Below are 25,638 nucleotides of genomic sequence, written 5' to 3'. Positions count from 1 at the left end.
CTTCCGACTCTCCACTCCTGTTCTCAGAGTCTTCAATGGCCTAGTTTCTAGCCACAGAGCAGCAAAGTCAGGCTTATTCTTTCCTAATAGTATGGGAGGTTTGAAGTAATATTTGGCTTGGTGAATGTACAGCCAGGGAGTCACTATAACATTTACTGCCCATAGGATTCATTTGTTGTTTTATACTTTTAGGAGTCTCTTTGTATATAGTTTTTACTTTCTTGGGAGAGTTGGTCAAGCACTATGACTTAGATTCTTTGTGTTTTTCACAACCTCCAACCTCTTTTCTTGAGCCTAGTCTGCGCTCAGTAGAAGTCAGATATAAGGCATTTAAAGCGTGATTTGTGTTCTCTGTATAACTTGCAAATGAACTGACAACTGACACTCACAAATTTTAAGAACAGCAGAACTCGGACAATCCATTTCCAGAGAATTCCTTCTCTTTCTCTGATTGGGACTAAAAGACTCGACTAGAACTAAATGACTACCAGTCCTATTTCCAGGCTAAAGTCAGGTGGCCTCTCGTATTTGCGGCGTACATTTTCTACACCTGCTGCTGCTGTCCTCAACATCCACACAAGTGGCCCTGTGCCCCTTTGTTGACCCTCCTTAATTTGACAGAGAGGCCTGGCAGAGCTACAGTCCACGACACAGGAGAAGAATTTTAGCAAGTAAAACAACAACAAAGCAGCAACTTCCACATGGGATGCTTTGTTATTCTATCCACTTCCCGAAGGAACAAGCTAACTTCTCCCATGATGATATTTAGAGAATTTCAAGGTCTGTGAGTTTATTCTGATTTTATGAAGATCTCTGCATTTTTAAGTCGAATTTGCAAAGACACAAAGCATATACCAAATAACAAGAGTAATTCTAGACTTCAACATCCATCACACATCCCACCATCCACCTTACACTGACTGCCAAACTGTGTATTCCTCAATAGGGAATACCTCAAATGGTCACAGGCACGTTTGTTTTACATCCAAATTTACAGTGAGTAAACTGGAGAGATGGTAGAGTACCACGTGGGCAAACTGAAGAGTACCATGAGGCAAGAGCTCTAGTTCACAGTTACTGATGACTGAAATTAATCCTTTGAACATTAACAAGCCAAACACAAACAGCAAAAGTGAAGCTCAGATGTTCCTGGAGGTTAAGAAAACAACTTGTAAAGGCTACACTTAAAAACCTTGCTGCCTCAAAGCATGGTGCAGAGCAAAACTGGCAGTGAGCTGGCTGCTCGTCAGAAAGTGAATCTCTGGTCATACCCCAGATCTCCTGAATCAGAGCTAAGAAACTGGCACGCTTATTTGATCACTGATTGTCACGCATGCACTCTGCATGTACATTATGGCTCGCCAACTATTCTGTTTTACAGATTAAAAAACATTTAAAAATTGACTTAATGGATATTTTTTAATGCAATGGCCCTTGCTGCTGCTGCTAAGTCACTTCAGTCGTGTCTGACTCTGTGCGACCCCATAGACCACAGCCCACCAGGCTCCACCGTCCCTGGGATTCTCCAGGCAAGAACACTGGAGTGGGTTGCCATTTCCTTCTCCAATGCATGAAAGTGAAAAGTGAAAGTGAAGTCGCTCAGTCGTGTCCGACTCTTCAGGACCCCATGGACTGCAGCCTACGAGGCTCCTCCATCCATAGGATTTTCCAGGCAAGAGTACTGGAATGGGGTGCCATTGCCTTCTCCGGATTTCTATATAGTGTCCGATATTTCCACTACTTTTATCCAGTTAAAAGATACTTTGTAGAGAACTGTGTCCTTGGGAAAGGAAATTTCATAGAAAAAATTACCACTTAGGTGACTGCCAAAAGCAGAAACAAAAACAAAAGATACAGCCTCTTCATGTGAACTAATTACTCAGTAATATGTTTCAAAACAATTCAGTGGTGGATTTTATGGTTTTGCTGTCATTATGCTACAGGTAATTGACTCATCTCAGAGCAAAAGACAGTAACATCCAGGCAGGTGGATGAAAAAAATGCTGGTATCAACTGGACTTTGTTTTAAATGACTAGTTTTGCATTTCGGAGTTACATAATTTTCTTACTCAAAGCACATAATAGGGTTTCTCAACTTCAGCATTAACGACTTTTGGACCCCAGCACCAGTGATAATTCTTTGTTGTGGGGGCTATTCTGTGCACTGTAAGATTTTCTTAGCAGCATCTCTGGCCTCTGCCCAACACGTCAGAAGCAACCCTGTCCAGACACATAAATGTAACAAAAAATGTCTCCAGATATTACCAAACACCCCCGGGGGTTGAGAATCACTGAAGAAGAAAACTACTTCTTAAAGGTCAATATAACAGAGCTAAGCTGGGGAAGCTCATTTCACATTTCGACTTTAGAGAAGTCACTGTGTTAAGGGAAGGCTAACTGACAGCTGGGTACCCTGCTAAGCCAGAAGAGCAGAAGTGCCCAAAACCATGATTCCAAAGTTGCCACCATCTCTCAAAATTTCCTTCCCCAAGGAAGAAAGTAAAAACAAATACATAAATACACAAATAAGTAGGAAAAAAATGTCAATAGCCATCCCAGAGTCATTATCTAGACCTGCCCTATCCAACAGAACTTTCTGAGATGACAAAAATGTTCTATACTGCATGGTCCAAAACAGTGGCCATGAGCTTCCTATGGAAATGTAGCACTTGAAACACAGAATTTTTCATTTTAACTAAATTCAAGTTGCCACAGGTGACTAGTAGCTACTGTATTGGACAATGCAGATTTGGTCCTGTCATTCTTCCTGTTCTTGTGGTCAGTCAACAGTGGAGCACACTCGTGGCAGAAGTCCAGCTTGCCTTCTCCTTTAGGCAACTTTTCTAGCAGTGGCTCCCTAACTTCTGGCTCAATACCCGCCCCTGCCCTCAGCCAGGTCCACGCTCTGAGGGAGGAATATATGGTTTTTCAGATGCCATGTTGTTCCACTTCTGCATGCTTGTTTCACTTTTGTATCACCTCAGTCTTCCTTCAAATCCAGAATGAGCTGTTAGCCTCCTATGAAAGGCTTTGAACAGTATGAGGGACATACTGTTCAGAGAAGGAGAACTGATAAAAGGTAAAAGTATCTCATTCATTTATTTGCTTTTTCATTATTAACTCTCTCCCAGGTAGAATGCAATATCCATGAGAGCCGGGCCCTTTCTGTCTTTTTATGACTGCATCTCCAGCACTGAGGACAAAGGCACATACAAACCAGGTGTTAAATATTTGATGGCTTAATGAATAAGAACGCCTTAAATTTAACACCTTACATAAATAAGAATGCCTATTTAAAGCACCAGCTATAGTGCTTTAAATATATTAACTGATTTAAACCTTGCTATGACACTACAAGGTATGTTTTATTATCCACATTGTTACGTTTGAAGACATTGAGACACAGAGGAGTTAGGTAACATGCCCTAGATTACACAGGTAGTAAGTGACAAAACTGTAATTTTAATCCTACCCCATATGGAGCTTACTCTCTTATTTAAGCTGTGCTAAATTACTAGTAAATTACCTAAGCCTTTTAATATCAGAAGTACCCTAGCTAACTCTGCACCCTAACCTTTATCCCCATCCTGTTATATCAGCAGAAGCTCAGTGTACACACAAAACCTCTGTAACAAAATATGATTACATGGTAACAGCAGAGTGCAATGTAACACAGAGGTGCAGAAACAATTCATCCTACACACTAGAGTGTGTGGATGTAGGAGGGCCACACTGCTGTGGTAAAGGCGTCTGAGGCTCTGAAGATTTCCACAAGTGATAAAGGTCAACAGGCATCAGGGCAGAAGGAAAAGCTTCTGTAAAACCCTGAGAATGTAAGGTATAGAAAGAAAACTGACGCTGGACATGTGGAGTTATAGGAATCTGGGGAGTGGAAGAGAAAGGGGACTGGAACGGCAAACCAGAATGAGACTGCATGTGCTTCTGAACAGTGTGCTAGATCTCAGATTAATCTGTGGGTAGCAAGTGTCCAACCCCACCATAAAGCAGGTTCAAACAGGATCTGGGCCAACATGAGTCTACAAAATGGGTGAGTGACACCTGGGTCTGAACCGAGGGCCAACTAACACACACTTTGAAGTGTTTTCCAAAGGCGGCTGAAAACCAGTCCCAACGGAGAAAGGTTCAAACAGATGGAGAATGATATTCATTACATCTTATGTTTTGTCAGACTGAGATAAGAGGAGGCTAACAGGGCCCTCTGCATTCTTGATTTTCTTTACTATTCTTGCAGGTACACGAAAATACTGCAATTCTCTCTAAATTCTCTAACTCAAATTTAACCAGCAAATCTTTATTTCCAACCTTCACCTAACTCGATTCCTATCGGCTATCTACATGTTCCTATGGAGGTTTTAAATTAGCATCCAACTAATAAAAAAAATAAAAAATAAAATGTGGTTAGTCTAAACTGAGATGTGTGCTAAGTGTAAAATATACACTTATGCATATTTCTTAATAATTTTATATTGATTATGACAGTACTGAACCCATTTTTATACTGAGATGACAGTACTTTAGCTATAGGCTTCCCTGATGGCTCAGTGGTAAAGAACCTGTCTGCCAATGAAGGAGAAGCATATTCAATCCCTAGGTCAGGAAGATTCCCTGGAGAAAGAAATGTCAACCCACTCCAGTATTCTTGCCAGGAAAATCCCATGGATAGAGGAACCTGGCAGGTTACAGTCCATGTGGCTGCAAAAGAGACAGACATGACTAATAGACTAAACAACAACAATTTTAACTATACTGGGTTAAATAAATATTAAAATTTTTTTCAATCTGTTCCTTCTTTTTTTTTAAATTTGACCTCTGGAAAAATTTAAATTATGTTATATGGCTCACATTTTATTTCTATTAGACAGCCTTGTTCTACAGGCTTCTCCAGTGGGTGATTAAGAATTCACATGCAATGCAAGAGACACAGGAGATGCAGGTTCGATCCCTGGGTCAGAAAGACCCCTGGAGAAGGAAATGACAACCTGCTCCAGTATTCTTGCCGGGAAAATCCCATGGACAGAGGGGCTTGGAGGGTCACAGTTCATAGGGTCACAAAGAATTGGACAAGATGGAGCAACTGAGCACACACATAGCTTTGTTCTACAGACTATCTCTACTAAGAATGTCTGTCCCTTAAGCATGTAGCATGCTTTATACTGGGCCCACCTCTTACAACCTCTATGATAGCTCTGTGCCTCAGCTTCTCAATAAAATGGAGACACTAACTGGTATTTTCTTGGGCTCCAAAATCACTGCAGATGGTGACTGCAGCCATGAAATTAAGACATCTGCTTCTTGGAAGAAAAGCTATGACAAAGCTAGATAGCATATTAAAAAGCAGAGACAAGACTTTGCCAACAAAGGTCCATATAGTCAAAGCTATGGTTTTTCTAGGAGTCATGTATAGATGTGAGAGTTGGACCATAAAGAAGGCTGAGCACTGAAGAATTGATGCTTTTGAACTATGGTGTTGGAGAAAACTCTTGAGGGTCCTTTGGACACAGCAAGGAGATCAAACCAGTCAATCCTAAAGGAAATCAACACTGAATATTAATTGGAAGGACCAATGCTGAAGCTCCAATACTTTGGCCACCTGATGAGAAGAGCCTACTCATTGGGAAAGACCCTGATGCTGGGAACAATTGAAGGCAAAAGGAGAAGGTGGCGGCAGAGGATGAGATGGTTGAATGGCATCACTGAGTCAATGGACACCAATGAGCCTGAGCAAACTCCAGGAGATGGTCACGGACAGGAAAGCATGGAGTGCCGCAGTCCACGGGGTCGCAAAGAGTCAGACACAACTGAGTGACTGAACAACAACTGGCGCAAAGAGGATAACTGCAACAATAAGGGCTAACAGACACATAACACTATATGCCAGACACTGTCGTAAGCATTTTTCATACATTAACTCCTTTAATTTTCACAACATCCCTGTGAGACTATCACTCCCACTTTATAGATGAGCAAAGTGGAGGCACAGAAAGTGCCTAGCCACAGGTTACACAATGAGTAAACAGTGAAACCCAGGATCAAGTCCAGGTAGTCAGTTCCACGATCCTTGCTTTAAACCACTGTCTCTCATGATACTCACCTCAAAAATGTTACAAAAAATCATTAAGTTAATTTACCAAATAATGTCAAACTGTCTCCAGCGAACAGTAAACTTTCGTTAGTGTTTATCATCACCGTCACTCCAACCCTCAATCTATTTTCCAAATTCCCTGCATGCCACAACTACTCTCCCCAACTCCCAGGGCTAAACATCTTTGAACACCTCTCCCTCTCATTCCCTAACTCTAGTCAGGTACCTCGTAACTCCTCCTAGAGAGCTGTTAATGCAGCTATTCTGTTCCCCACTACCACGTTAGACCAGTTGCAGTTGCACCCTCACGACTGGATGACTTAATAGCAATAACAAGAAAAACACCTGAACTGATGCACAGGCATGCTTCAAATCTATTAATTCATTTAAACCTCACTCTAACCCTCTCTGTTCGCCAGGACTTCTACATGTGGGCTCTAAGAGCGTCTACTTTCTTCAGCAGACCAGTCCCTCTGGAATACCAATTTCATCGCATGTTGGGAACTTGAAAGGTGTGTGCATTCTCTACACATGTGGCTATCAGTTGATGTATATGAGAGGCAAAAATGATGGGTGTTCCCTATTGGGGCAAAGAAAGATTTACAAGGCCCTTAAAATTAAAAATTCTAGCTTCATCAAAAATCTCCCACAGGATCTAGTCTCAACTCAGCAGCCAAACATTAACAACTATATACCCTAGCCCCAGACTGCTTATTCAATCTTATCTTCAGTCAACAAAAGCCCTCCAGAACAGATAAACAGGTCTCTTCACTGTTTCTGGAGTAACTAACAATTATTATTATTTATAGTAGTTATAATAATATTACAATAAATAATATAAATTATTTTTGTTCCTAGACCTTATTCATACAGCTTCCATCTACCTCAAAACCTAAGCACACTTCTCCACAAAAGTGAAAGTTGCTCAGTCGTGTCCAACTCTTTGCAACCCCATGGACTGTAGTCTGCCAGGCTCCTGTGTCCATGAAATTCTTGAGGCCAGAATACTGGAAAGGGTAGTTGTTCCCTTCTCCAGGGATCTTCCCAACCCAGGTCTCCCTCATTGCAGGCGGATTACCGTCTGAGCCACCAGGGAAGGCCTCTCTTCCATAATCCTCTCCAAAACATCCAGACTAAACTAATCTCTCCTCTAAACTGTGATAAAATAACTGGGCCTGTAATGATATATTCATCATCCAGCAAATGCCAATTATAATCCCAACCAGGCCATGACCAGCTGGAAGGCAAGCACCGATTCCCTCATTTCTCATCTTCTCTGAGGGCTTCTACAAAGCACATGCACTTTTTGGCAAGTGGAACAGTAAATGAGTTACAGACAGTGTAGCTGAAATGACCTGTAAATACTCTAATTTAACCAACCCTATGTCCCTAACCAGGTAATACCTCAGAGTAACAGGAGCAATATCAACAATTGCATAGCAGTGGTATCACTGACCTTCCAAATCATTACCTTCTTTACTCCTCAAAACTGTCTAGAGAAGTACAGGCTATTATATCTTTAAGTCAGCTGAGGTTTAAAGAAGTCGAGTGTTTTCACTCAGGATCAAACAACTACTAAATGGCAAAGTTGGAACCAGAGACCAGACTGGTAGTCCAGGGCTCCTTCTCAATGTTCTAATTCACCTTTTATCTCCTCTTCCTCCTCATCACCTAAAGGAACAGAGAAGTTAATTAGAAGGAGAAAGGAATTGGGTGAGAATCCTTGGTAACCTCAGAAATGGTAAATTAATGACTTAAAATGAACACTTGTCTGAATGGTTTTTTTCTTCTTCGATTCACCAAGAGTAATGATGACTTACAAGGCTGCATTTAAACCTCATGATCTTGCTGTACTGTGAAAAAAATTTTCCATCCAGACTTAAAACCAAGGCCTTTCCGGCCTCCAGAGTTGGACACCACCTCCCCCACCCGACTCCCACCTCACTTACAAAACCTTAGCTTAAGGCAGTTTCTTAGCAAGAATAATTAAGGAAGGAAGCAACCTTCTGAGGACAGAACACTTCACCATCAAAGCCAACTGGCAGTCCTTGCTAAATGTTATAAACCATTAGTTTCCCCCTACATTTTAGTTTCCATGTTATTTGTTAAATAGTCCAATTTAACACCGAGTCACAAAGAACCTCAGTTCAGGGCAGTCTCAACTCATGAATGGCCACATTGTTGGGTACTCTCCCTTCATGTTGTAAGTCAGAAATGGAAAGACATGGAGACGGACCCAAACCTGGGCTAACTGCACTGGCAGAGCCAAGAAAAACCAGGAATGCACCAAAGGCGCCTGCCTCCGCTTCCTCTGCAGACCTTCAGGCCACTGGAAGGGATGCGGGCAGCTTCCCCTCACGGGAGAAGATTTCAGCAGCCGCCAGCTCACTCCCGAAAGATAGTCCTCGAGGTCTCATCCGAGCCGTGGAGCTGGAGAAGCAGGCGTTCTTCCCACGGACCGTGGATCCGACTGCCTGCAGAGCCCAGTCAGAGACCCCCGCCCCCGCCACGCCACGCCACGCCACCCGGCACCACCCTCCGTCCCTGCTGGAAGGCGCCGCGGCCTCGGGTACCATCCCCGATTCTCCAAGCAGGATGCATGCAGAAGGAGCGGGCAGCGGCTCCGAATGGATCTGCAGCCGGAGCCTCTGAGAGCCTCCTCCACACATCTGCTTCGACTCACCCAGTTCTGCGCGTTATTGCTCAGTTTGACTTTCTTGCAGAGGCTACCGGGGACCTCCATGGCTTACAGAGCGCGCGCGGGTGGCGGGATTCTCAGCGCCGTGAGCTAAGCCAGAGGACCTGAGGCCGGCGGGGGCGGGGCGGGAAGGCGGGGCCTCCTCGCGACGGGGCTGGCCGCGCAGTCGTAGGCACGCGCTCGTGCTCGTGGCTCTGACTGCGCGCCGCGTCGGCCGCGCCTCCGAAACGGGTCCGGGGCAGAGGTGTGCGGGGTGGAGCGACCAGAGGCAGGAGTTGGGGGCGGGCTTCAGGGCGCGCACCGACGCGAGCGCGCACGACGCTCCTCCCTCTGATTCTGAGGAAGGGGCGGAGCCTGAGAAGGTAGTCGTGGAACTTCCCCCGTGCCTCTCTGACTCGCTCCTTGAGCTGCGCATGCGTGGAGGCTGGACCCGGGTCCCAAGACCAGACCTAGAGACAAGGAAGACACCAGGCTCCCAGCTCCGCTGCTGTTTACTAGAAAGAAGACGTGGACGTGGTCTCCCGCCCCTGTCTTTTCCTCCATAAGCCCGGCCACCAGTTTCCTATCTTCCAAATCTGTGCTCATCTCGGCTTGGGCACATATAAAAAGGAATTTTCCAGCATCTCAAAGAGAAGATTTAACAGCTTATTGTCCACACATTCCGCTTCGTGTTGAAATTCTGCCCAACAATTAAAAAAAAAAAAAGTCAATACACCATCAGTAGTTAACATCTCTTCTGGTTTTAGCGGTTATCTGCCAGGTGCCTCCGTCCCCACCAGAAGACATCTCTTGAGGAGATTTCTGTCAGGTACTTCTCACCGGCCAAGTCAAGAAGGGGCATGTATTTTATTAGCTTCTCATGAAATCCTTAGTGGAATGAAATCCAGGCTGAGGGAGAGCCTTTGGTTACCACTGAGTGGAATGCCCATCTGTAGAGGACATGTTCAAACTCACCTGAGAATTCCGTGGCTACTTCACCTGAGGATGGGCTGGGGATGGAGGGAGCTTCCTCTGAGAGTTACCTTCCTTTCCACCTCCGTGGACAGAGGAGCCTGCGGGCTACAGTCCCTGGGGCCGCAAGAGTCGGACTCGACTTAGCGACTAAACCACCCCTCTCAGGGCTTTCCCGTAGCTTGTCCCTAGCACCAAAATAGTTGTTTGCAGCGCTTGCCCATAACCCAGTGCCCTCCCCTACACGCGCACACCACTCACTAAGACCTGACCTTACTTCCTCTTCGTTGGAGGACAAAAGGAAATGAAAAATGCCCACCAAACTGAGAAGATATCTTGCAGCTGAAAAAAATGAGACAGGCAGCTCAATGTAGTCAGTGAAAGTGAAAGTCGCTCAGTAGTGTCAGACTCTTTGCAACCCCATGAACTGTAGCCCACCAGGCTCTTCTGTCCATGGAATTCTCCAGGCAAGAATACTGGAGTGGGTTGCCATGCCCTCCTCCAGGGGATCTTCTAGACCCAGGGATGGAACTCGGGTTTCCAGCTCTGCAGACAGATTCTTTACAGTCTGAGTCTCCAGGGAAGTCCATGTAATCAACGGATTTGTTTATTGTTCAGTAACTTACAGGATGGGATCAGAAGGACTATGATCCAGAGGCATTTGCAGTTGCACTGCATACACTACTGAGGGGCCACTGGGGCAGTTTTATAGTTAGCCAAGGGAATGGGAGTGGTGCTTAGAAACAGTAAGTGCATTCCTAAGATTTATAGACGGCTAACTAGTATCCTGGGCTCTGGGAATATGTCAGAGAAGGTCTTCATCCTTGTTCAAGGACTAAGATAGCACAGAGGCCACTGGGTCCTGAAGTGAAAGTGTTAGTCACTCAGTCGTGTCTGGCTCTTTGGAACCCCATGGGCTGCAGCCCACTAGGCTCCTCTGTCCATGGGGTTCTCCAAGCAAGAATACTGGAGTGGATTGCCATTCCCTTCTCTAGGGGATCTTCCTGACCCAGGATCGAACCCGGGTCTTCTGCACTGCAGGCTGTCTCTTTATTGGCGAGCCACCAGGGGAGCCACTGGATCCTAATGATTATTAAATAGCATCTAGTAACTACACAGCTCTTGATGACAGTAAAATGATTTGCTGCAGTGTACAGTTCTGGGTAGGGTCAGTGGAAGGATAGGAACTTGTACATGCCCAAGTTGGCATCAGTTATGCTGACAGTCATACATTCTTAATAGTTAGCAAACCAGTCCCCTGTTTCTTTACCCTACTGCTGCTGTCTTAGTGTTAGGCCTTCCCCATATCCAGGAAGAATCAGAATTAATCTCTGTCTATAGGCATCTTGTGCTTCTACTGCCCACACACTCCATTCTTGTCATTGCTGTCAGAGTAGTGTCTCTAAAAATTTGATCCTCAAATTGTCAATGGTTCCTTATAGCCTTTTCTTTGGGGATTCTTCATTTACAATCTGTACATAGAACTTAATTTCAATGAATTTCTGGATTCTGCCAATAACAGACTGAGTTTGGAAGAAGATCCCAAGCTTCAGATGAAAACACAACACTACACCTGGAATCAGCCATTTCTCTAAGGAGACCCAGGATTCCTGGTTTTCAGAAGCAAATGTTTTTTAGGTATCACAATCTAGGCTTCCAGGAGTGTTTAATGCTTCTGAGTTACTCAATATTTATGGACTTTTTCAGGTAAAATGTATCATAAGTTTACATTGATACTATCAATTCAAATTTATTGTTTCAGACATCATGCAAATGAGCCTGAAACAACTTGTCAAATCCAAAACAAGAAATTGTCAAAAAAAAAAACAAAACAGTATGATTATGTAAAAAGGACTCAGAAGCCAAACGGAAGAAGCTTTCCTCTGTCAAAATTACACAATTAGGGACTTCCCTGGTGGTCCAGTGGTGAAGAATCTGCCTCCAATGCAGGGACACAGGTTCGATCCCTGGTCCAGGAAGATTGCATATGCCTCAGGGCAACTAAGCCTGTGCACCACATCCACTGAAGCCCAGACACCTAGAGCCCATGTTTCACAACAAAAGAAGCCAGCACAACAAGGAGCCTTTGCACTACAACTGGAAAGTAGCTGCCACTCACTGCAACTAAAGAAAGCCCTTGCAAAACAACAAAGACCCCACACAGCCAAAAACAAATAATTAAAAATAAAATTACACCATTAGAGGACTAAAGGGGGTAAAATCTACAAGGTATTGAAACAAATCAAATACGTTTAAATCTAGATGTTCATAATGATGACAATTTAAAAAGAACTCATTGTAATCCTTGGAAGATGCTAATAAACCTACTCATCATTTTGAAAACTGACAAAAGGAAAATATTAAGCATTTGCTAATTGTACCATGCACTAACTGTAACTCAGGTAATGAAAAAGTTGATGAGAGCAATTTTTCCTTTGTAGACATACAGCTAATAAATTCAGAAAGAAATATGTTTATAATATTTTATACCATTAAATGGAATAATAAAGGCAATGATCATCAATGGCTGCTAAATCATGAAAATAAAGAACAAATTAGAACTTTTTTGCTTCCTGAAAGTATTAATGCCCCCCTCAAAAAGTCAAATCTGATTCTAATAAAGTCTTCAGGTGACAGCATTTTATAGTTAATGCAGAGGAAAGAGGAAGATGTAAAATCAGCATAAATACAATCAGTTGAGTCTAAACTGTGGAAAACTCTACATCATTAATGACCTGACTGTTCAGTAACTCAATGGTTGGAAAAAATAAACAAGGAAGAACTAAACATTAAAAGATAACATGAAAAATAAGCAATTGAAATACATAAACTTATTTGAACACTGCTTCAAACAAAAAAATCTTTTTTACCGCAGGAAATTTAAAGAGTCCCTAGACTTTTGATATTAAAGACTTAACTTTTTCTGTTGTGATAAAAGTGTTGTTATTATTAAAGGAGTAATTTTAGAGGTACATATTGAAAGATTTACCAATGAAATGGCAATGCCCAAAAGTATTCAGGAAACAAAATTGGGCTCCTGGAAATTAAAAACAAGATAGTAGGAGTGGAAGAAAGGTGTCGATATCTTCCAGATGTAGAGCAAAAAAATCCAAAAGATGAGAAATATTAAAAGAACAGTCTAGAAAATTTAAGATTCAAATATTAGGAGTTCCAGAAAGAAAAAGCTCACCAGAGGAAATAACCAAGAAAATTATTCAACAAAATTTCCTGTCACTGAAGGACTTCAGACCTTCCCTGAATGTCCAACTAAACAGATAAATATCAAGCACACAAAGCACTGTGAAATTTCCAAATGCTGTTCCCCAGCACTCTGAAATTGTTTGGAAATCCTACAAGCTTCCAAGGAGAAGGAGAGTTCACAAACAAAGAATGAGGAGTGAAAATGGACTGAAGCTGGCTCTCACCACAATGAATGGCTGAGAGAAATATGGCTGGGGTGCCATATTCAGCCCTGCAGCTGAGTATGAACCCACCCCACCTCTGCTGTCTCCCTCATACACTTAGCAGTTGATAAAAAGCAGACTCCACAGTCCTTTAATGCAGGATTTTTTCTCTCAAGATGAAAAAAATAGGAACTGAAGCTATCAAGAAAAACATCAAGAGCTAGAAAACAAATGCTCTAAAACAAAAAGTATTGCCATGAAAAAAAAAAAGAAGAAAAGAAAAATGCTTCCAACCTAGAATTTGAAATTATCATACACTCTCTCTTAAAGAAACCTGGGGGATATGCTTCACTTAAATATAACGAGGAAAAACAGCATTCAGAGAATAGGAGCTCCCACACAGGAAACAGCTGGAGGGAATTCTAATGAAGGGAGATCCCAGGATGACTGCTGTGGATCAGGTCTAGAGGATAATCATCCAGAAGCTTCTTCATGAAGTCAGAAAATCCTTGGGGAGCTCAGTTTAGGAAGATGAAATTGATAGAGCATCCGATGGGAGTCACATACTGAAAATAATTTAGACAGCTGACATAGTTTGGGATTAAATTAGTGATAACTCCTTAGAAAACCAAGTCATCAGAAAAGATATATTTATTGCATTCTTTCTGTAAACACTATATTTCAGAGTAATAAAACAATTGATAAGGAAGGGAAAGTTCGTATGGATAGAATTTCAGGTAATAAATGCAGAAGGAATACTGGCATTTTTTTTTAAATCGCCATTTTAAACATCTGACCAGGTAAATGATATGACCAGGCAGTAACCATTAGTAACTGATAAAATTGTTAGGTGAAAGATAATGTGATGGCTAATTTTGTGTCAACTTGGCTGGGCTGAGGGGTGCCCATATACTTGGTTAAACATTATTCTGGGTGTGTCTGTGTTTCTGGGAGATATTAACATTTGAATCAGTAGACACTAAACTAGGTTGCCCTCCCTAAAGTCGGTGATCCTCATCCAGTCAGCTGAAGGCCTGAATAGAACAACATGATGTCTCTTCCACAACTAAAAGGTAACTCCTCTTGACTTACTTCCTTGAGTTGAGACATTGGTCTTTTTCCTGTCTTCAGAATTGAACTGAAACATTGGCTCTTGGGTCTCGAGCTTGCTATTTTTCATGCTGGAATATACACCATCAGCTCTCCTCCTTCTCAGACATTTGGACTTGGTTTGGAACTGCACCATCTGCTGTCCTGGGTCTCCAGCTTACTGACCTCAGATCTTAGAACTTCTAACCATCCATGATCAGGTGAGCCAATTCCTTATGATAAATACCTATCTGTCTATCCTATCGGTTCTGTTTCTCTGGAGAACCCTGACTAATACAGGCAGGCAAGGGAACTTTATAATGGAGAAATGAGGCTGACACCACCTGCAGCCTCCTATCAGTCTTAGCATCTCTAAAATTGAGAAACAGCAGATAACATGTACCCTAAAAAGTGATGTAACAGGAAATACCCAGCACTATAGTGTTAGTTTGTATTTTTCAGGAGGCAGGCATGGAAAGACAGATTCAAGTACAAGTCATTTATTTGGGAAGTTATCCCAGGAAACACCATTAGTGGAGTGATACAGAAACAAGAAGGTAGTCAAGTCAATAAAGAATGTGCTATCAAACGGTCATTGTGAGAGGCTGGAGCTTATTTTCAGCGGGGAACTCTGAACTTGAACTTCAGAGTGCTGCACTTTGAACTTGTCCTTCAGGGTATATCACCTGAGAGAGCTAGGACAATTACACAACCCCCTGCAGTCATTACTTAAGGACCACTCCCAGGGAGTAGTCATTCTCTGGTACGTTTGGATTGCAGTGCACCTCAATGGAGAGGACACTAGTCCTAAAGAAAACTCTTATGAAAAGAGATGGCAGTGTATTCACAGGTGGAAGTCAAAATAGCCTGCTCCACAGTAGTAAGGGCTGAACAGACGTAGGTGGGCGCCAGGAGTGTCTGCTAGAGCCACTTATGAAGTATTCTTTTTTAAAAAAGCATATTTCTACACTATCTCTTTTTTTATGTGAGAATTCTTCTTTTTAAAAAGACAAAAAACAATTTTTCAAAGAAACACACACGCCCACTTAAAAAAAAGAATAGAAAGTGAAAAAAAGAAAAAGAAACTGTCTCTAGAAGAAAAATATCATGATGGAAAGGAAGACTAATAATAGGTTTACTACATGGGTCAGCTCTAAATCACACATAGACATAATAATGTAAACTGTGAACATAAATATTAACAAAATTGCACTATGACTAGCTGAAGAGGTTGAGGGGATAAAATTTGTGTGTGTCTGTGTGTGTGAGTGATGGTGATAGAAGAGGAGAGATAGATCCACATGTACCATAGTGAGAGAATAAGAGATATTGTGTAAAACATAAAGACCAAGAATAGTGGTGTACCTATTGTTTCAAGGGAATTCCAAGGAAGTTCACTAAAAGACTTGAGTAGTTGCCTCCAGGGAAGGAAATTGGGGGAGAAGGGTAAGATGACTAAGGATTTGCTCTCTGTTTTAAAATTCCTTAAAAGATTATTTGACTCTATTAGGATATATCGTTTTGACACATGCATGCAAGAAACATTTTTTGGAAAGACTGGATTAGAAGTCAAATGAAGTGAGCCTGTGAGAACAACCCTTAAGATGTTTGACTTGAAAAAAGGAGCAGAGACATGGGATATAGTTGAAGGGTAATACAGAATCAAAATAAGATAATTTTTTTTTAAAAAAGAAGAAATTAGAGTAAATTGTATGCTGATGAGAATGATCCAATGCGGGGGGGGGGGGGGGCGGGGGGCGGTAACTGATGGATGGAGGTCCTTGTGACTGTGAGCCAGAGCATAAATAAAGCTGGACCTTTGACAGACAGTAAGTCATTTCTGCAAAATAAGCTAAAAGGAGAAGAGGGGCAGAGATGCCAGTTCATTTGTGTAGGTGGTGGGAAGATGAGGGGATTTCCACTGAAGGCTTTTATTTTCTCATTTAGTATGAAGCAAGACTATTAGTGAGAAAGGACCATCTTTAAGAACTATTGCTCTATGTAATGGGTGGGCATTCCTGAATATCTATAACTAAGTAATTAACTGAAGGCATTAGCTCTCTCTTGTAATTTAACTATGTATTTCAAATGTCATCAAAACTGAAAGAAAAAAATTAAATATTTTAAGCTAAACTGAGGAGGTATAAAAGTTAGGAAACCTGGAGCAAAGTATATTTTAACCCTTTGGGTACACAGGTTCTTTCAGTGAGAGAGTAATAGGTAAGTAAGCTTGGTAATATTAAGTCAGTTACCCTGGTGATATCAGAGCATCAGTCTTAGGAGTTCTGGGAGAATTGAAAAGATGCTGCACAAGCCAGAGGTAAATGATCATTAGAATCTCAGTCACCTTCCACATTCCATTGTTAAATCCTTACCAGCTGAGAAACTGGTGTGGTGGTTTGGAAGCAGCCAGGAATGTTTGGTTACCATCTGGAGGGAATCACCACAGATTCGGGAAAGTTCCTTTAGAGATTCTGGGACTTGTGAGAAGATTTCTAATTCATTTTTAGAGTGAACAAAATACTGTTTTGTTTGCCTCCAGTCATAGCGTTCCATTTTCTCCATATTTTGTTTGTGGAGAAAATACATGAAGGTAAGTAAATGTCTTCTCCACCAGAGGATTTTATTGAATAAAGAAACAAGACTGAAAGAAACCTTGAATCATCACTTATCAATTTCATCTGAAGCATTTCCTTGTGGTTAACTTTATTTTTTCCTTAGGAAAAAGTCCCCAGATAGTGGATTTCATAAGACCAGTTGCTAAAAATTATGTTTTAAAATTGTGGCTTATTCATAATTCAGAAGAGATCTTCAGAGAGAGTGGAAATAACTTGCTAGACATCTAGGTTTTCTACTAAATATATGACTTTGGGTAAATCGTGCAAATTCCGGTGGGATGGGGGAGCAGCTGGATATATTTATCTCAAAGGATTCTTCTCCTAAAAGTATTCTAGGTTAATTTGTGTGTTATCTATACCTGTAAATAATTTAATCAAAACCACAAATTGTCTTTAAGTACCTTACATTCTGTAAAACATTGTGTTAATAACTTCTGTATGTTAAAGTAGCTAAGTAGTGAGTAATAGAATACAGCAGCAAACACAGCACAGATTCTTTCCCTACATTCTTTCAACATAAATATTGAGATTCATTCATATTATTGTGTGTATCAGTAGTTCATTCCATTTTATTGATGGTTAGTACTTCATTGTATGTTGTTATGATTTGGTCAAACTGACATTTGTTAAGTGGAACATAGGGTACTGGATGAGTTGTGGCTCAAGTAGAGACAAAAGAGATTGAAATAGAGAAGTTTATTACTCACAGGTCCTGAACAAAGTACACGGCACACCTTAAGGGGTCACACGGGGAGGTCAAGGCAGGATGGAGGCAGGGTGCGGCACGTGCCTTTATTAGGGTTTGCGGGTGAGTGTTTTGGGGTCAAGGCTGTATTGGTTGATTCAGTGAAATAAGTGAGGTTTTGGTAAGCGCTATGTGTATTTTGCCCAAAGCCAAGGTTTTTTACTCTGGCTAGAGGGGACATGATTTCTTCTGGTGGAGTTCCAGGTATTTTTCTCTGTCCTGCATTAGTTTCCTGCTTGCCTGTGCTCAGGTGGACTTCCTGCCGCCCCTGGAGCTTTCTCTATGGTCACTCTCTCCTCTCTTGCGCTCCACTCCTTGGAGGCTGGATTCCCAGCGCCATTTCCTTAACTCAGGGGAACTCCTGGCCTCTGGGGCTCCCCCTGCCTGCACTGTAGCTTCAAAGCTCTCTCCTAGTTAAGCCAAGGCAATTATAGGGCTTACCTTATTTATTTCCTCATCTCTCAGGAACCACTGCCCTGCATTTCCTGGTGTCTACTGTCTGAAAATCATTGTTTCATATATTATCTTGTTGGGTTTTTTAAAACCTGTTTCGGGTGGGATAGTACATCCAGTCTCTGACAATTCATCTGCCCAGAAGGAGGAGTTGCTTTTATGTGGTTACTTCTATAGTCACAACTTCTTTGCTTTTTTCCTTTCACCATTTAAATGTACATCCCTGGATGGTGTAATTTAATATTACCAATTTCAAAAGTATGATACATCTTTAAGACTATTTTATTCTGTAAATTTACTTCTCCATCCTCTTCAATTCCTTACAGTGTCACTACAGGGAAGTGTGGTGCTGAACTGAGTAAATTTGGAAAAGAGTAGAATCTGTAAAACCAAAGGCAAAAGGAACTACACATAAGCACTGTATGCTAGTTGATAAAGCCATTCCACATGAGTGTATGGGTTAATAATTCTGATGTTACTGTACATGTACAGTGGAATTAAACAAGTAAATGGATGGCACGAAGTGGGAGTCAACTTTACATATAGATCATCATTTATAGATATGTGTATATGCATAAGTGATACGTGCATATATAGTTCTTTGCTTTGTCAAATGAAAAAGCTCTAAAGAAACAACACTCCACTCATCATAACAAGTATACCTAATGCCCAGATCTTGGTTTCTTTTTTTTTTTTTTTATACTAAGTATTTTATTGTATGCTGCCATCAGTGTATATAAAATAATTACCCTTGTGAAACAGAAAATTAAGAATATTCAGAGAGGTAGACATTAAGGACTGACAAAAGTAGAAGTTTGTGTAGTATGGCACGTTAGAGAGGCTTTTGTACAGGCTTCAAATTTAGCTTTCCTTTGAATATTCACTGGTTTATGAAAAGTGGTTTGGAAAACCTTGTCAAGATTCATCTTACTACAAAAAGGAACAGACTTTCTGGGGCCTGAAGGGATTTGTACTTGAAGATACTCCAGTCAGCAGAGGGTCATGTTGAGCATTCTGCAGACAAAACTGTTTCAAATCTGCAGCTGCCTGGGAAACCTTCACCCGATTGAGCCTGGCCTCCAGCCGGAGCTGTTGAACCACTTTTTTCATAGCCGCGACGCTGGATGAACCAGACATGGCGCACTGGAAAGGATGGCAGATCCGCGGGCCATCAGCAGGTCTGCGGTGGGTCCGCTGGGCCAGTCGGCGGGGCTGGGCCAGATCTTGGTTTCTTATGCCACTTGCAATAACAGTAACCAGAGTTCCTTGGCATAATAGCTGACCTAAAGACTAGCAAAGAAATATACAAGATGAGCCTGGAACATATAGTGACAGAAAGTGAGGGAGTACAAAAAACAAAGCAAAACAAACACAACAAAATACCACATTCATGTCATTCTGTCAAAGGAGCACAAGAGCCAAGTGAAAGAGTTCCCCTGGCCAAAGATGGAACAACAATTTGAGCAACAAAGCAAAGTAGTATTGGATTATCATAAGTATAAAATAAATATCTGTGAGTCCATATTGATAAATAAATGATTGAATAAATAAATAAGTGGGAGAAGAGATATCTCCTATGAAGAATTCCAAATAATTTATGTAGATACTCAAATCTCAAGGTCAGGGATCATAAATCTTCACTCCTTAAATGTGAGCTATGCATACCTCCTTCCAGATGTACATTATGGAAATAGAGAGGAAAAAAAAAACTTTACAGCTAGTAAACTTGACAGATGCTACCTCAGTCAGGTAATCAGGATTCACATCAACCGTGATAAGTCATGTTGATGGTTGGTAGTCTTATTATGATGTGATGTGATGTGATGTGATGTGATGAAAATGACACTTCACCTCTGTGATCTTCCTCCAAAGCCCACGGCTCCAGTTGAATCATAAGAAATACATCAGACAAATTCCAATAGAGGGATAACCTACAAAATGCCTGACCAGTACTCAAAACTGTTAAGATAATCAAAAACAAGGCAAGTCTGATGGCCAGCAAACACTTAAAAAGATGCTTAACATCAATCACTATTAGAGAAGTGAAAATCAAAGCTACAATGAGGTATCAACTCACACCAGTCAGAATGGCCATCATCAAAAAATCTACAAACAATAAATGTTGGAGATGGTGTGGAGCAGAGAGAACCCTTTTGTACTGTTGATAGGAATGTAAATTGATGCAGCCAGTATGGAGAAAAGTATGGAGGTAAAAAACTAAAAACTACCACATGACCCAGAAATCCCACTACAGGGCATATACCCTAAGAAAACTATAGTTCAAAAAGACACATGTACCCCAGTGTTCATTGCAGCACTATTTACAATAACCAGGACATGGAAACAGCCTAGATATCCATCAACAGATGAACGGATAAAAAAGATACGGTTCATAGAGACAATGGAATATTACTCAGCCATAAAAAGAATGAAATTGGATCATTTGTCATTATGTGGGTGAATGTAGAGTCTGTTATACAGAGCAAAGTAAGTCAGAAAGAGAAAAAGAAATATATATTAATGCATATATATGGAATCTAGCAAAATGATACAGATGAACCTTTTTGCAGGGCAGAAATAGAGATGCAGATATAGAGAACAAACACGTGGACACAGGGGAGGGAGTGGGAAGGGGAGGGAAGGATGAATTGAGGGTAGCACTGACATGTACACCACCGTGTGTAAAATAGATTGCCAGTGGGAAGCTGCCGTAGGCCACAGGGAGCTCATCTCGGAGCTCTGTGCTCACCTAGACAGGTGAGATGGGGGCAAGGGAGATTCAGGAGGGAGGAGACACATGTGTACTTATAACTGGTCCATGTTGTTTTACAGGAGAAACTAACACAGCATTGTAAAGCAATTATACGCCAATTAAAAAAAAAGAAGAAGGAAAGTCTGAGACACTGTCACAGCCAAGGGGACCCGAAGGCGACATGACAGCTAAATGCAGTGCGATATCCTGGATGGGACCCTGGGGCATAGAAAGAAATCAGGCAAAAACTAAGGAAATCTGAGTAAACTGTGCACTACAGTTGATAATAAAATATCAGTATTTGTTCATTAGCTGTAACATCGTACCCTGTAAGGTAAGTGTTAACAATAGGGAAAACTGGGTGTGCGGGTATTTGTGAACTCTCTGTACCATCTGCTTAATTTTTCTGTAAATATAAAACTGTTTTAATAAAATGAAAGAATCCTGACACCATAGAGCAAACATGCTCCTTTCTTGTGCTAAATTCCAAATATGGGGCTTCCTCGACGGTCCAGTGGTTAAGAATCCACCTGCCAGTGCAGAGAACATGAGTTTGATCCCTGCTCCGGAAGATCCCACATGCCCCAGAGCATCTAAACCCGTGCGCCACAATTACTGAGCCCTCGATCAGAGAAGAGCCTTCGCAAGGAGAGAAGCCACTGCAGTGAGAACCTAGCACCCCACAACTAGAGAATAGCCCCCTCTCGCTGCAATCTAGAGAAAGCCTGTGAACGGCAGCAAAGACCCAGCACAGCCAAATACATACATAAATAAATCTCTTTTAAAAAATCCTCAATGCTCACCATCCACTGAACCTGTTCAGACAGGAAGAGGCAAGTTCTGTGTATGCCTGGGTTCTGGCTTAAATTTCTTCTCCCTCATGTGGATTGCAGCCCTGCCCACTGATTGATCTGGTGTTCAAATGTCGATATTCTGTCTCTTCTCACTGACATCGTTGGCTTGGCATTTTTGTGGCCTTACACTGAATTTTCTGGGTGCTGTTCCCCACTCCCCCAGCCTCCTAATAAATACTGGAGCAGGTGGTTATATGCTGACTCTGCCTTAGACTAGTGGCCATCAGAACCTCTCTCCGGGCTTTCTACTATTCCCTAGAACAGCTCTGCTTTAGTAGCCAACTAAATTTGGCACAACAGCCCCAGCTTCACTGGTATCCATGTGCTTTCTCCTTCCACCTGTCACCTCCCTTCCATAATTAATTTCCTTATTCCTTTCTGGTAGTCAGTGGGGGAAAATAACATGTCCTGAACAGACTTTTCAGCATGTATTTCTGAGACTCCTAATAGAAAAATTCTCAGTCACATCTGGTTTCTTCTGTATCTATTAACCAAAGAGTTCCCTACAACAGTTGAAAACATTTCCTGAGCAATTCATTTGCCAGCCTTCCCTACCATTCTGCTTATTGTTGGCACCACTAGTAGGAGTCATCCTTCTGGAGGGACATGTTATAGTGGCATTTCTCTCCTGAGAAGATGATTGAATAGAGTGTTTTCTTATTCTGAATAAGATAGCATAAGGCCTCGCTTCCTGACTTCATGTACTAGGCTCTTTCAGAGAGTAAGACATAGAGACACACTTGGGCTACCTCAGTTAATGGGGTTTCATTTTAAATATGGGTGGAGAAAGGGAAATAGGAAGTGTTTTCAGCAGCCACACAACCAGGACAGTGAAGAAACAGCATCCTAGGGCTCCATGTAATGGAAACTCATTTGTTCTCTGCTTCTGTTTCTACTGCTCCTACCCCTAACAATGAACTGACTGATTTTCCCACATTCAAACTATCCAAGGGACAGGATCTAACTTGGTCTGCCTATCACAACCCAATTTAGACTACTTTTGTAAAAGCTCTTGTGCTAGGTTGCAGCACAGCGCTCTTGCTGGCCAGCCTGTAGATAATTGCCTTTGGGTCAGATGCCCACGCGAGTCTACTCACCTGCAACCAGGAGATGGGGGCATACAGACTAAAGTACAACAATTAATTCATTAGGAAACAGCTAGATGGGGAGTTATAGGTCAGGAAGAAACTCAGAATCACATGCTCCTTTCTCACATAACAGCCTGTTTTTCAAAAAGTTTCTTCCTTCGGAAACACCAGTTCTTAGTAATGTTCATGTACGTTTTGAAAAAGAAAAGGGGGGGAATGTCCTAGGGTAAATCTCATTCAACAGATATTTATAAGTGATTACTAAGTACCAGGCATGGTTCTATGCACTTAAATGCTTGGGAAATGCCAGGTTAAACAAAATCAATATTTTGTATATTGCAAAATCCTTACTGCTTTTAGGATTCCATTATAAACCCAAGAGAAGGGCTGTCATTTGCACTGTCACCTGAAAGGCGTTTCTTCAGCTGCAGATAACACAAAGGATGCATCCGGAGAAATATTCAGTTTTGCTCTTGAAGATCCAGGAAATGATATTGTCTAAGGACACATAGACTGATGTAGCTAAACTCCACAGGGTACCTCCACTCCCTTCTGAATCTTTCATCCTAATATTCACTCCCTGTGTAGTCTCCCACACTGAATCCAGGCTGACCTGTGATTTACTTTGGCTAATGGAATGTGGCCAAAGTGACTGTGTATCAGTTCAGGCTTACACCTGGCAACTTAAGGAGTCTGGCCACCTTGCCGGAAGAATTACACAGAGACGCACAAGAAGACCAAGGAACCCAGCCAGCAGGGGGAACCAAAGCACCAAGTATCTGACCCTACGAGAGCCACTCCAGCTGATCAGTCCAATCTATCCGAGTCCAAGTGACTAATTTGAGTGAAGCAGGCATCCTGGATATTCCAGTCCAGTACTAGTAGTGAAATCAATAAGCCATAGACAAATCCCAGTCCACAAATTGTGCGTGCTCAGTCATGTCAGACTCTTTGCGACCCCATGGACTTTTGCCCACCAGGCTTCTCTGTCCATAGGATTCTTCAGGCAAGAGTACCAGAGTGGGTTGCCATTTCCTTCTCAGGAATGTGAGGCATAACAAAACGGTGGTTGTTTTAAGCCAATAAGTTTTGAAGTAAAATTTAAAAAACAATAGATTAAAAAATATATTAAATGTTTTGGAAAAAGTATTGCATAATCTTAACATATTGTGCCTAAACTATATTTGTAAACACATGTGTCTGCTTCAGAAATGACCTATTTTAGAGGAAATACATTATTTATTTATAAATATTTAAATAATTTCACTGTTTACTGAAGGAAAGTTACAGGGCTCAAAATAGCCTGGAGTTAAAACTCCCCTCCGGGTCCTCCCCACCATTCTATGCAAAACAAAGAACCTGCCTACCCGAAGAAAAAAAATGGACATTAAGGTTGATTACGCCCAGATCCCAGCCAGTCCAGCCTCTGGCCGATCTCCAGAATTCCTTGCCCCAGCAGTTTAAGAGATAACTACTCCGAACAACCTTGGAGAAGAACAGGCCCCCTTAAGACGGTAGATTTCCACGTATATGCCTGTATGTACTTACTCTTTTCTTGGGTTACTGCAGCAGCTCACTAATCTGACTGCTGCCCCTTCTCATCTCATTAAAAGTGATCTGTTCCTGTAAAGTGATGGTCTCATTCTTTTTCTGAACCTTGCCTTCTCTAACTCCTTTACCCTACATTTACTACAATCATTTGTCTTCACTTCCTTTTGAACAGGCTTCCCAGGTGGCGCTGGTGGTAAAAGAACCCACCAGCCAATGCGGGAGACATAAGATGCAGGTTCCATCCCTGAGTCAGGAAGATCCCCCAGGAGGAGGGCATGGCATCCCACTCCAGCATTCTTGCCTGGGAAATCCCATGGACAGAGGAGCCTGGTGGGCTACAGTCCATGGGGTTGCAAAGAATTGGACGTGCGTGACTTAGCACACATGCACTTTTGAAAATAACCACTTTATCAGTAAAAATCACAAGTCAAATACATAAAGGAAGTTATAAAATATTTAATCAGAGAGAAGCCAATTTAATTGTGCATATTTCTTACAGAAAACAAAATTAAAAAACTTTCATACTATAAGGAACCAAGAAATTGGATTGAACCTGAGACATCCATTAGTTTTTAATAGGCAAATCTAATTTAAAAGCGTGTGTGCTTATTTTATGCTGCAACAAATATCAATAGCAATTAGGAAATTATAAATTCATAACATAAAACAAGGTCTTAATTTCAGAGATAGGACATTATCCTGTTATTTAGAAGCTTGGGGATACTCAGGATTTGCCCTAAGAATATAAAGTGCTAACCACAGTTAAACACAGTTCTCTTTCTTTCCTCCTCCTCCTCCTCCTCTCCCCTTTCCTTCTGCCCAGCCTTCCCTCGTCTCTAATCCTTTTCTCCCCTGATGTCCAGAATACTAGGTAGGTCACACTGATCTGGGTCTTTGTAAGGTGGTATTCTGAGAAACACATAGACTCATTTCACATAAGATAGTCAGAAGACCAGATGCTGCATTGTGTGTATATGTGTGTATGTGTTAGTCACTCAGTTATGTCCAACTCTTGCAACCCCATGGACTGTCAGGCTCCTCTGTCCATGGAATTTTCCATGCAAGAATACTGGAGTGGTTTGCCATTTCCTTCTCCAGGAGATCTTCCTGACCTGGGGATTGAACCATTGAATGTGTCTCCTGCATCTTCTGTATTAACAGTCGAATTCTTTACCACTGCACCACCTGGGAAGCCCCTGACTTTATCTTGCTGGTGCCTTAATCTTGGACTCACCAGCCTCCAGAACCGGGAGAGAGGAAGGTCTGTTTATCAGCCACTCAGTCTGAGGCATTTTATTACAACCAACTGAATAGACCAAGATGGTACATATG

General features: G+C 41.8%; 2 protein-coding genes across 5 annotated transcripts in view; both read right to left on the bottom strand.

The window, feature by feature from the left end:
• The window catches only part of PAPSS1 (3'-phosphoadenosine 5'-phosphosulfate synthase 1), a 151,388-nt gene that overhangs the window by 101,167 nt on the left and 24,583 nt on the right, over positions 1–25,638 (bottom strand). Inside the window, exon 1 of one of the 4 annotated variants that reach the window (XM_061164250.1) lies at positions 9,756–9,777. The exons of 1 other annotated variant lie outside the window; for it this stretch is intronic. Coding sequence is in view for 1 of the 3 variants with exons in the window: in XM_061164248.1 (XP_061020231.1) it covers positions 8,787–8,846 (60 nt within the window). In the remaining 2 variants the exon portion in view is untranslated. Of the gene's footprint in view, positions 1–8,786; positions 8,939–9,755; positions 9,778–25,638 lie in introns of those variants that run through there. 2 more of the 4 variants (XM_061164248.1, XM_061164251.1) reach the window with 2 other exon arrangements.
• Positions 18,741–19,199, bottom strand: LOC133071654 (guanine nucleotide-binding protein G(I)/G(S)/G(O) subunit gamma-5-like). Its single transcript, XM_061164253.1, has one exon. It carries the CDS (start codon positions 19,196–19,198, stop codon positions 18,992–18,994), a length of 207 nt encoding a protein of 68 aa, XP_061020236.1. The 5' UTR covers position 19,199; the 3' UTR covers positions 18,741–18,991.

The sequence above is a fragment of the Dama dama genome, chromosome 17 (genome assembly GCF_033118175.1).
Source record: "Dama dama isolate Ldn47 chromosome 17, ASM3311817v1, whole genome shotgun sequence".
Classification (NCBI taxonomy): domain Eukaryota; kingdom Metazoa; phylum Chordata; class Mammalia; order Artiodactyla; family Cervidae; genus Dama; species Dama dama.
The sequence above is the reverse complement of the archived record's forward strand: the minus strand, read 5'-3'. Positions and strand labels throughout refer to the sequence as shown.